The 11,951-nt window shown below is 41.2% G+C and overlaps 2 protein-coding genes across 4 annotated transcripts; one reads left to right on the top strand and one right to left on the bottom strand.

Moving 5' to 3' along the window:
• The first annotated feature begins 734 nt into the window (after positions 1–734).
• LOC101173458 (regulator of G-protein signaling 9-binding protein) lies at positions 735–6,219 on the top strand. 3 transcript variants are annotated; one of them, XM_004068893.5, is made up of 5 exons: positions 735–943; positions 1,141–1,361; positions 1,442–1,645; positions 3,940–4,082; positions 5,978–6,219. In XM_004068893.5, the coding sequence occupies exons 2-5, from the start codon at positions 1,163–1,165 to the stop codon at positions 6,143–6,145; spliced, it is 714 nt and encodes a 237-aa protein (XP_004068941.1). In that variant the 5' UTR covers positions 735–943; positions 1,141–1,162; the 3' UTR covers positions 6,146–6,219. The 3 variants fall into 3 exon arrangements, with proteins under 3 accessions (XP_004068941.1, XP_020558966.1, XP_020558967.1); XM_020703307.3 differs by having other exon boundaries at positions 815–943; positions 1,052–1,361; XM_020703308.3 differs by having other exon boundaries at positions 857–943; positions 1,157–1,361.
• A 1,938-nt stretch (positions 6,220–8,157) lies between these two features.
• LOC101172971 (ubiquitin-conjugating enzyme E2C) lies at positions 8,158–11,934 on the bottom strand. The gene is made up of 7 exons (XM_004068891.3): positions 11,795–11,934; positions 11,173–11,300; positions 10,812–10,839; positions 9,895–9,981; positions 9,115–9,319; positions 8,977–9,036; positions 8,158–8,289 (listed from the first exon to the last, which is right to left on the bottom strand). Exons 2-7 carry the CDS (start codon positions 11,277–11,279, stop codon positions 8,252–8,254), a joined length of 525 nt encoding a protein of 174 aa, XP_004068939.1. The 5' UTR covers positions 11,280–11,300; positions 11,795–11,934; the 3' UTR covers positions 8,158–8,251.
• Between the last annotated feature and the right edge of the window lie 17 nt (positions 11,935–11,951).

Below are 11,951 nucleotides of genomic sequence, written 5' to 3'. Positions count from 1 at the left end.
TCGTGGGCGAAAGCAGGGGACATCATTGACAGATCGCCAATCTGTCGCAGGGCCTACAAAATAAACAAACGCTGATTGGTTCAAGCAATTTGCCCATGTCTCCTGGCATCTGGATGAACACATGGTGGGAGTTCTTTTATGCCAGATACTTTACAGAGAATGATTAAACTTTTTGCACCAGTTCATGTATCACTGGAGTCCACCGAGGTCCCCCAACCACAGAATTTCAGGTCACAGAGGAGCCACCACTATAACTGAGTGAGTTGAAGTTTGTCCTTTCTGTGTTATTTCTGGATAGATTAGCGAAGCACTGCCTTGTTCTTCTGCATAACACTGCTTCTTCGGTTCATCCAGAGACACCTTTTTAACATTCCATCTCATATGAATCAGAACATAGTTTTGCATGAATCTTTGGATCCATGCAGGTCGGAAAACCGCACAACTCGGAATGAACAACTTGATGACATTTCACTGAGTCGTTATTTATTCCACAACCCTGAAACGAGGGTTAAATTGGGAAAGTTTACCTAACAAATACCAGAAAAATCCACTTCCTGTTTGATATTTTAGAGTCTTTAACAGTTGTGGAGGAATGTCATTCTTTCAGAAAGCAGGTTCTTAGCCTGAGTAGCTGCTCTCATGTGTCATGTAAACTCATGTCCTTTCTGCTGGGCCCTGTAAGTTTAAAGATTTGGCAACAGGTCTTAGGAAAACCACCTGCTCAACCTGGAGAAGAGAGACTAAAGTGGGAGGCAAAGACGACACACTCAGCCTTCTGGGAGCTGGAAAATCCTGGTCACAGCTGCTGCATACAGCTCTAATTAAAAACATGTCTGTTCCCCAGAGAGGAACTGAGATTAAGTGTGCGTTTAAACTCTCCTGATGCTGCGCAGTCCTCCGGAAGCCCTCAGCAGCCAGCAGCAGCTGAGACAGCGTTCCTGAGGTAAGATAAAAACAGTGCTGCAGGTTCTTTAAGTTCTTCAATATGTGTGATCTTTCCTAAAGGGTTCTCTGCAGTTGAATTTCAGTTTAGAAATGAGTTTTATTGCAGGAACCTCCTTTGTGCCTCACGCTGTATGTGATTGAACTTGAGATGATGAAAAGTCCATTTGGAGATGTTCGTGACATTGTGAGGCGCAGCACCTGACTTTTCCAGCTGGTCATGAGTCGGTGGCGTCGTTCCGTGGATGAGCTGGCGGCAGCGCGGCAGCAGAGTGAGTGTCAGCGCGCCCAGGACTCCCTGAGCCGGGTTACTTCGTGTTTCCAGCAGCTGGTGTCGTCTCTGGGCAGCTCTGCGGACAACAGCTTTCTCCGGGATGAGATAGAGGACGCCAGGGTGCTCGCTCATCGCATCTGCTCCGGTAACACCTGTCGGCAGAACCTCTGCCTCCAGAACCACCTGCCTACACCTCACCTTTTGCTTCTTCCTGTCCGTTCCCAGGTCTGTCCCGCCGTCTACTGCATCTGCTGTCAGAGTGTAACCCCGCTCCTTCAGGCGTCCAGGACACACAGGGGTCAGAACGTCTTTGGGTTCTCTTCCTGTCAGCAGTGGAGAACTTCCTCTCTGACCTTCGGAAGGCCAGTGACCTGACAGAACAGTTTCCTCTAACTCAGCGCTCCAGCAGACGTGCACTGATAAACACAGGTGAGCTTGTGGCTCCGCTGTAAAGCATAATTTTCGTATGAGTGGGTGTGTAAACATCCAAACACCACATAGAATTAATCCAAATATCCTAAATACATCCAAATATCATTTCAGAAAAGCTCTGAACAATCTAAAACTGTTTGACAGTTATTCATCCCTGAAGAAAACCTCTCCCCTAACAGTGGAAGAAGGTCAACAAACACAGGGTTTGAAACCAGCGGTCATCTTTTCGTCAGATGCACAAAGGACCCCCCACATTACATTACATTACAAGGATCCTGCTGCTCCAAAAGAGCTTCAGGTGCAGTGCCAAAAGATTTGCAGAAATTCCTCATAGCTCTTTGGGTAAAGACACCCAGTTGAACTTAAAACAACACCCAGATGTCTAAGTCTGTAGCACCCAAATAGCAACATGTCTCCGACTCTCATACTATAACTTTAACTATTTGAAAAGCAAGTACTACAGCCTTAAAGACAGAGATTGTGTGTCCCTCTTAAAATTGATCAAGGTGTTGTTTCTTCTTGACCTGAGCAATCAGGTGTATGATCCAATGACTCTGGGATTTGCACCCCTAAAAATACGTGTCTGTGTGAAAGCAGTGTGCACTATGCGTAAGGATTTTATGCTTTTTAAAGAAGCACTATGGTGATAATTTTGTTTTTGGTGTTTTCAACATGTTCTTGAGGTATTTTTATGATAATGGAGGAAATGTATGAAGAAAATGAATGTATAAATTGCATTTCTGAGTATTTCAATATTCAAGTCATTGTGAATCAGGAGCAGGTGAAAAAAATGCATCTATTCTCATGCATCCACTTGTAGACGACAAGATCCATGTACGTCTTCAGTTCTTCGTCTGAGATAGCATCAGGCTCAAAACTCTACGGCTGGATGGATGGCTTCAATATTGGTTGGCATTTTTATTGTACCTGTAATGTTAGGTTGTGGGTGTGAGGGGCTGTAAGCTAGCAGGAGAGTGTGTAAACAGATGATGGGAATGGGGGCATGGAATGATCCATCAAAAAAAGGAAACTTACTTCGAAGTTTAACAGCTGCCAAACCAACTGAAATTCGAGGTAACAGAAGAACCTGTAAATCACATCCTGGACCTCAGAGTGCCTGAGGTCAGACTTCTGGTTTGTTGAAACCTGCATCGACTCGCATCATTACCTCATCAGTTTCTATTTTGTTTCGCTGAACTGTATGCTAGCTGTTGGATAAACATGTGCAAACCAACGCAAACAGGACTCTATAAACTCACCCACAATTCATGTGTGCAGGAAACCTGCTCTGTGTTTACTTTCAGGTGATTTAATCGCAAATGCAGGTCATTCACCTGTTTGCTACAGTCCTAAACATTTGTTTTGCTGTGCGAATGATGACAACAGGTTTTAGGGCACAAATACCCCAGAGAATGTATGGCTCTTTTATACCTCTACTGTGGCTCTCTGGTTAAAAAAACTTTTTCTTCCTGTTTTAAAAAGTAACTGTAGGGTAAAAAAGTACGACAGTTTTAGGGCCACCAAAAAAAAAAAAAAAAATTAAAATTACGACATTTTATCTCGTAAATTTACGAGATAAAAGGCTAGTTTTTCTTTAGGTTTTCCAAAAAAACAACAATTAATTTATATCTGTCATAATAATAACATAAATGCAAATCAATGTCAACTTTTTTTAGGTGAAATAAGACCTTTTTGGCTCCCATTGGGTTGTGGTCGGCGATGGAGCGACCTGAATGGTTCTTTAAGTGTTGAAGGTTGCAGACCCCGGTGTGGGTCTGCTGTGCTGCCTCAGATGTATGGTGGAGTCTTTAACCTTTGCACAGAAATTAAGAAAATACACTGAAGCTGACAAGCAGCTTTCTGAATTCACTGAATTCACTGAATTCTGAAACTGTCCGCTTCAGCTTACTTCTATCCTGAACGGCCACGTGCTCAGATTTTGTTAAGCTTTATGTTCCAACACTTTTTAGTAAACCTCAAATGAGTGCAACAAATAAAGACAAACTAAGCAAAGTAAGGGAAACTGCTTAGGGGCTCCTGAAAATCCCAAACACCTGTTGGAGAGCTGTCGGTGCTATTGCAGAACATCAGAAAGGATCTGTGTCCCCGAGACAGACTCTGTAATATCCAGAATGGTCCCCAGAACCTGATCGAGAACCCACAAAACTTAGAAGACATCCTTAAAAATCTCCATAAATTCCCCAAAGAGCTTTCCCTCAGGTTTGAGGTTCTCATCGCTCACCACCATGCATGACCTTCCACACCAGTCTTCTCTGCTTCATCCCTCTCAGGATGTGTGGATGGGATGGTGGGCTTAGCAGCTCGCGTGGCTCTGGTTCAGGTACCGTGGCTCATCTTAGAGGAGGAGCCGAGTCCTGATCTGACCAATCACATCACGGGCCTGGAAACGATGCTTGGAGAAATGCAGACGAAGGTGAGTTTTTAAATAATTTCAAATTGAATTTATGACTTTTTCTCGGGTGCCTGAGCAGACGGCATCAGTTCATAATAAAATATGACACAATACATCAAGAAAAAAATCTTCAAAATATGGATTTTGATGGTTAGTTTTGTAGCTGTGTGTTCTCAAGTCAAGCTTATGTCAACGTTCAATGGGGATTCTTTGGCTCATACAAGTATGTCATCATACAAATATGTTAATTGAGAAGCAACGTCTTCCAAGAGCCTAAAAACCAGCAGCGTCCAGCAAAGGTCCTTGGCCGTGTCACTGCCGCACAGAGATTTCTCCAATTTTTAAAAACTTTTTTGATGTAGATGATGAATGACATTTGTAAATCTTTTACAATTTCACATAGACATCATCATTCTACAACAGTGGTGTCAAACACACGGCCCGCGGGCCGTACCCGGCCCACCAGGTGGTTAAGACTGGCCCACAAATGAAAAGTAAAAAGCATAAGGATGTTTAAAAAAGGAAGCAAGTTTCTAGTCCATTCCTGTGGCGAGTTATGATTTTTTAAAGAAATGAACGAAATGCGCAATTCCGCCACTAGGGGGAGCAGAGGAAAGGCAAAACAGGTGAAACAGCATATCTCTGCATGTGCCAAAAGTGAAACCTAACAGGTCTGTGTCTGGGTAAAATACACTTTGGTTCCCTATGAGCCCTACCGCTGTTATATTGTTATAAGGATGATCAGTAGCGACACACTAATGACCAAAATGTTGTCAAAAAGTGAAATGGAGTGAAGAGCTTTCCAGGAAAAATTGACAGTTTTTTCTTTCTTTCACGAAGGTGAATGCAAAACCCCCATGCTTGGTATGTCATCAACAGGTCACAGTGCTCAAAGAATATACCATTCAGCACCACTAAGAGACTTACCATAAAGAAAAGTTTCTGGATTGCTTCAGTGTCAAATGTAAAATATTCAGTCTGTATAAAATTAAATGGACCAACTTTTTTTTAATTGAAATTAATTTTTTCGAGATCCATTGGCCCCAAGTGATTAGGCTACTATGTTGGTTGAGGCATTTTTTCAAATTGAGTAAAAAAACTAAAACAAAACTGTTATTTTGCTTTTACATTACTGGTCCAGCCCACTTGAGATCAGACGGGCTGAATGTGGCCCCCGAACCAAAATGAGTTTGACACCCCTGTTCTACAATGGACAGAACATTTTAGCTCTACTTCTCTAACACATCTTTTTTTATTGCTAATCAAATTACAGACCTGATCTTGATTTAGGTAATTAGTTTTTGAATGTTCATAGCCACCTGAATCTTTTTCAGACACCTTTTTAGCCAGTCGTTGACCTATTTCAACTTTTTAAGACTTTTCAAGTCACCAAATATGAAATTAGCTCATTTGGTTCAGAGATTTTTCTTTAAATATGTGATGTACTTTCTGAAAGAAGTCAAAAAAGTCTCCTGCAGCATGATCATTTACTCGACCATGATTTCCAGGAGGGAGGAGCCTAAAGGGGATTAACTGTTGATGCCCTTCGCAGGCAGACAGGAAACTCCTTCTCATGTTTTTTGCACACAAACAGAATTAAACAGGTTTTACAATAATGTCCAATAGAAAGAATTTAATTTTGTCTGGGGGAAAAAAACTTGGCTAGTGCCTAGTGCCAGGGTGGGCAAATCTGGCACGCCAAAATTGAATAGATTATGTTGATATTCCTTAATAATGATTTCTTTTCCCTGTAATTCTAGTAACTTGTAAAAATAAATTGACCTTTTTTTAGGTGCAGAACGTTGTGCTGGATTCGTGTGGTATTGGAAGCTCAGAAGGGCTGAAGTTAGACCTTTAGTGAACATTAAAACCACAGCATGAATACCTCATAACTCTGACACGAACTGGTTCTCCAGATTCCCATTGCATTCTGGTCTGTGGAGGCGACCCAGCCAGCTTGGGCCGAAGCTCAGAGTGAGTTTGTGGATCCAGATGACAGTCTGGAGGACCTGATGGAGGTGGAGGTTGTTTCCAGCGGCAAGGACGGATCCAGCTGCTGTGCACTGGGCTGCATCAGGCGCTGACACGTCTCTGCAGCACTGATGATCTGCAGATTTATAGAATAGTCCATCTGAAATAAACCATTCCTGTCATCCGTTTTAAGTCTTTCCTCTTTGACATGATCAAACATAATTTGCTCTTTTGAACTTAAACTTTTTAAGTCATGTCGTTGCTGTTTTTTACGTTGGCGCTCTGCTATCATTTACAATATACCAAAGTGAAATATTAGTAATGGCAAACTACTTCAGTTTTTAAGATAAGTCTGTGTTTTCTTTTTTCAGGGCATATTTAAAAAGTATTATATTTAAATTAAAATCCTAGTTTAGTTTTTGTCTCCCCAACAACAAAACTAGCTGGAAGTTAGTAAACCTTTTATGTCCACATTGATTCATTTAGATGTTTTTTTTAATGATATTTAACTTTTAAGCACTGCTAAAAACCAAAAAAGAAACAAAGTACAGGAACAAATGGAGAACGAATGCAGGAAGACTGAGGCAATAAAATATAAAAAGAACATGATGATGAACAGCAAGTCAGCATCACAAAAAGGTCTAACATATAAATAGACAGTAAAAAGATGAGGGGAAACAGTTATAGAAAAAGAAAAGCTGAAGTATTAATGAGGATAAAGAATTGTTTGTGTGCTTAGAGATGCAGCTGCAGCGCAAGTTTGGTGACTGACAGGATCGGCTGCATTTCTACATTATTGAATATTTGACTGCATATATGTATGCTTGCATAGAAGTATGACACTGTGGTGTTTGGCCTGAGACTGGAAGGTGGTGAGATCAAATCCAGGCCGAGTCACACCAAAGGCTCTAAAAAGGGCCTCCTTGTTTGACACTCAGCATTAAGGGGTTGGATCAGGGCGTTAAACCACCAAATGGTTCCCAAGTGCAGCTGTGTCTGCAGCTCACTGCTCCCTCAGGGGATGGATCAAAAATGGAGAACAAATTCCCACACCTTGAAGGGTGACAGCTAATGGGACTTTAAGTACTGTAATTTTATAAGCAGATATATCAAGCCCGTCTGCTTTTCACAAGAACAGCATCTCTACATTTCTGGTATTATAATTTAGACAATTGCACAAGCTGATATTGCGATACTGTACAAAAAATGGGCATGGACAATACATTTTCAATTTAATGTGCATGCAGTCCTAATAGATAAAATCTGTCATCCTCTGGATTTTAACCCTTGTGCTGTCTTAGATGACCCCACCCTTGCATTGACGTGTTCTTCCTACCATGACAAAGGTGGAAAAACGTGGAAAGATTTCATGTAATCCATGGACACCAGTGAAGATCACAAATCATTGAAGAAAAAAGGTTCAGCGCACTGTCTAGTGGGTCTAGATGACCCCACTCCCAATGTTAAAGTGCCCAGGATAGCACAAGGGTTAACATTGGGAGTGGGGTCATCTAGAACCCACTAGACAGTGCGCTGAACCTTTTTTCTTCAATGATTTGTGATCTTCACTGGTGTCCATGGATTACATGAAATCCTCTCCACCTTTGTCGTGGTAGGGAGAACACGTCAGTGGTCATCTTGACCCCATAGGATAGCACAAGGGTTAAAACGGTAACAGTGAAACCTGAAGTGGGAAAGGCCCAACTCAACACCAAGTGGTTTGGGTTAAAAAAAAATAACTTGTACCTTAATTTTAAGTCTACCAAACGCAAGTGGTCAACTAAAAACAAACTTCTCCCACAAGATGTAATTTTTGTAAAGAAAAGGCCAATAAAAGATTTAGAAAATAAACTTTAATTCCTATTTGGACTTCTACAGGAGTCTAAAAAAACTGAAACCTGCCTCTAGTGGCCTTTAGAGGAACTGCAATATTTGGCATTTCATGCCCACTTTTCCTTCAATTTAGGAAAGTCTAAACTATACGTGAACAGTGGTCAAACTGACAGTCATCTCTTTACAAAACATCTGTTTATGATCCCACTGTTAAAGCAGTTTGAGAGTCAGCTCTGAACATCTGTCTTTAACCTGGCTAGCACCCGTAAACAACCAGAAACTATAACAGCCATAAAGGTGATTTAAAGAACTTTATTGAAATGACAAAGATACAAACATAAAAATATTATACAAACAGACAAGACAGATGAAATCTTGGAGGTGCTTTACTTCTGAAAGGTGGCATGAAGGTGAGTTTTAAAAGCTGAAAGAGAATAAATACATAAGAATTACAACGGGTACCATATATTGCAAGAACAGCAACTCTGCCATCCACGTCACCAAATAGTAAACATCTTCCTGCACGCACATCAATAAAAAAAGAAAATAATTAAAAAAACGTTGTCAATCAATATAATACATGCCGTGTCTCCTGTACAAAATGTGTTCAGCTTGCCACATTTATTGATCACGAGCAGATTTTTGTTCTGCAATACTGGACTTATATTTCTATGAAGGTTGAACTTTGAGAGTTTAAACAAGAGAGAAAGTGTGAAAATGTTAATGTCTGTCTAAGAAAAGTGTATAATAAGGCCTTAAAACATCCATAATTCTACTTCACGGATTTCACCTAGTGCTGGTTATTTTCAGAATGTGACCCCGCAATAATTGAAAGAATAAAAAAAAAAATTCAATGTTTTATCCGCTGAAGTTTATGCTAGATTAAGTCGTCTCCTGGATTTAATGTAGCAAATTAGCAACATATGATGTGATTGGGTTAAAGACTGAATTCACCCCACATGTTTTTGCTTTTGTTGATTATGTTCATTGTAAAACCACCCAATCAGAATTAAGATTTTCTCACGGTTTGAAGAATGAAAGAACAGCTTTAAAACAAGCAAAACCTATTATTGTTCACTTTTGTTAGGATTGATCCAAGTGGGTTCCTTACCATCTTGGTTGTCCCACATTTCTGCCGCTGTCGTGTTCAGAGGACTTTCGTTGTTTGGTTCTATGAAGACAAACAAATTGGTCTGAAGCAGATGTTAACATCAGGACTCTGGAGAGAACAGACAGCTCCATGGATTACCTCCAAGCAGGCTCTGTATGGACAGCAGAATGGAGCGCACATCGTACAAGGCCGACCACTTGTCTTTCAGGATGTCCAGACAGATGAAACCCTGATCGTCCACGTTGGGGTGGAAACAAGGCGTGACAAATCTCACACGAGGAGCCTGGTAGGGGTAGCCTGCAGGAAAGTCGAAGGACAGCCGGTACCGGAGGCCCTCGTACACCTGACAGGAGAACCGGATCACACATTCATGCATAATGTGCAGCTCTCATCTCCTCACGTCACCTCAAATGTGGTGACAATCAAATTGTGCAGCACCCCTCTCTCCTCACCAACAGTTGTGTCTGGATTGCTTCACTATTCACTACACGATGGACTATATAGCGCCATCCCCATTCTGTAGAGCTGTGCGATTCTACAATTCTTAAATCTGGTGCTCGAAAAATTTCTCATAAGTCTAAGAAAAACCACTGTGCATCAATGCTCACTAGACTAGCGAATATAGACCACAATGTATTGTGTTTGAACAATTTTTCATGTATTTGAAGTAATGTTTTAAATAAACTTGTCGTTAATAGTCTTATAGTCTTTGTAAAATGTCCATATTTATTACATTTTTACTTCGGGAAATGTGTGATTTCATATTTGCCATTAAAAAAAAAAGAAAGTGAGTATAGAGACCAAATTTCTTTTACGGGTCCAGGGCACTACATGGTGCCACAGCCACACTATGCAGTTTTTTTTAGTAGTTGAGGAATACAGACAGCCAGTGGCACGAGCGTATGCGCCCATACGTACCGTCCCCTGCGCTCCATCAATGGTTCCAACCCATTTGAAGAGGTTATCCGACTCTGGAAACGCTGAAATGCCTTTATCCCCCGACATCTGCAGCAAAGGAGCAAAAGTTACACTAAAAGCTGCAAAAAATGAGCGCTCACCCTGCCGTTTTCCTGGACTTTAGTTACCGTAAAGGGATTCAAACTGATTCAGTGCCTCGGTTGGACTTCAAGTATTGTTCTTTGTGAATGCTTTAGATTATGAATTTATTTTATCCCTTTAAATAGTCTCAGAAGGCTTCATCATCACTTTTGTTTCCATTATGGATAAGACACACTGCCAAACTAGTAAGGGTGTAACGGTAGACGTAGTTGGACTGAACCGTTTCGGTAATTTCAGTCTGGACCACTTTTTTACCGTTTCGGTTTGTTTATTTTTGTTTGCATTTTATGGTTACACGAAGTGGCAGTTAATAGTTGTATTATTTTATGTAGCATATCACCTACATAGGTTAGTTTTATTATTGTTATATAAAACCAATAAATGCATTTTGCAAGAAATTTTTTTCTGCCTTTTTTGTACCGAAAAAAAATACAGAAAACAGATCAAAACGGGCCCTATGAAATTCTGAACCGAACCAAATTGAGCTACCCAGCTACAGAAAGGGAGGGCCACAGAGTGCAATGCATCAAAATATGTTTGTTTTGTTATTTAAATAATTAATCAAAACTCCTAAATTAGTCCCAAAATGTGTGAATGTATAGAGGGGTTTTCTTTGCCATAAATTCTAAGAAAAACATCAATCTGTGTAAAAAAAAATATCTATCCCTGAAATTAACAGCTTTGCATATCCTTTTATTATTTCAGACAATAGGATTTAAAAAAAATTGAAATCAACAGTGATAAAAGTCTATTTATAAATAAAAAGTTGAACTCACCATGAGAGTCATCAGCTCCTGCTGCAACCTGCAAACACACAACAGAAGCAGAGCTCCTCAGAAATCAGAAATAGTACAGCCGATAAGCGGACTGCTCTGATGTGGGCCAGGAAATGTGGCGTTGTGGACCTTCAACTTGACCAGCACTAAAACCACCAAACTGAGAGGCCAATGCAAAAGAGTAACCGCTAAATTAATCAGCATTTGACTGAATCATTCAGGGAAAACCAAAGCTGACTGATCTGTGATTGCATCAGCTGCTGGATCTCCATTTAGACAGAAACAACTTTTCAAGTCCAGGCTCATTCTTGATCTTGTTAGTCTGGTTTATTTTCACGTTCAGATGACGGTTGACACTCACCGCTTGGACACCGAGCCTTTGGTCATGTTGTTCTCGCTCTCGTTGCCCTTCAGAGCAGCTGCTGCAGAGGCTCCAGCTGCTGCAGGGTCCATGTTCTGGGAGGCCATGTGTGCCAATGATGGGCTCTCCTGGACACATGTACCAACAGGTCAGTCCACTTCACACACAATGACACAAACAGGATGAGGAACCTTCTGGTCTGATGGTGATACCATCATCATGAGAGCTCTGATGGAGACTGATCATCGAACCAAAACAACTATTATGGATGAATATGGCTATTTTTAGAAGAGGCAATAGGAGCTTCTTCAAAAGGAGCTCAGGCTGAAGAGGAGGTTCTTCAGATGCTGACATAAGGTCCATAGTGTCTCTGAGGAAGAACGTGAAGCTTCAGCATAAACGGATTGCGCTTCTGCTTTGGCTGTTGGCGCAGAGGTGGTCATTTAACGCAGCTGCGAACACGGAGGCCTCTCAGCCGCGCGGACAGCTCGTTTCTGTGGCTTTCCTAGTGTTTCTGTCGCCGTGACACCGATCCCTGCAGCCCGTGTACACCGACTACACTCGTGAAAACTATTACCCGGAAATAATAAACATTCCACATACATCTAGAAGTTCTGTTTACCTGCGAGGCTTACTGTAGATCCAATTTGAGTAGATCCGAACAGCTTTGATATCGCTCACTATCTGTTAATGGAAGCCTAACCCGCCCCGAGTTTTTAAATTGCATCAGCCAATCGGTGTCCGCCTTTCAAAAGCAAACAGAAAAATGCCAACCAATC

This window comes from Oryzias latipes, chromosome 5 (genome assembly GCF_053564925.1).
Source record: "Oryzias latipes strain Hd-rR chromosome 5, Olatipes_Hd-rR_3.1".
NCBI lineage: Eukaryota > Metazoa > Chordata > Actinopteri > Beloniformes > Adrianichthyidae > Oryzias > Oryzias latipes.
The sequence above is the reverse complement of the archived record's forward strand: the minus strand, read 5'-3'. Positions and strand labels throughout refer to the sequence as shown.

What these genes read in the sequence shown, in the direction of transcription:
- LOC101173458 (XM_004068893.5), top strand. Translation starts at nt 1,163, where the DNA reads ATGAGTCGGTGGCGTCGTTCCGTGGATGAGCTGGCGGCAGCGCGGCAG. An exon ending in CGCTCATCGCATCTGCTCCG is followed by an intron (nt 1,362 to 1,441) that starts GTAACACCTGTC and finishes GTCCGTTCCCAG; the next exon opens with GTCTGTCCCGCCGTCTACTG. An exon ending in TTGGAGAAATGCAGACGAAG is followed by an intron (nt 4,083 to 5,977) that starts GTGAGTTTTTAA and finishes CTGGTTCTCCAG; the next exon opens with ATTCCCATTGCATTCTGGTC.
- LOC101172971 (XM_004068891.3), bottom strand. Translation starts at nt 11,279, where the DNA reads ATGGCCTCCCAGAACATGGACCCTGCAGCAGCTGGAGCCTCTGCAGCA. An exon ending in AGGAGCTGATGACTCTCATG is followed by an intron (nt 9,982 to 10,811) that starts GTGAGTTCAACT and finishes CCTTTGCTGCAG; the next exon opens with ATGTCGGGGGATAAAGGCAT. An exon ending in TTGATGGAGCGCAGGGGACG is followed by an intron (nt 9,320 to 9,894) that starts GTACGTATGGGC and finishes TTCTCCTGTCAG; the next exon opens with GTGTACGAGGGCCTCCGGTA.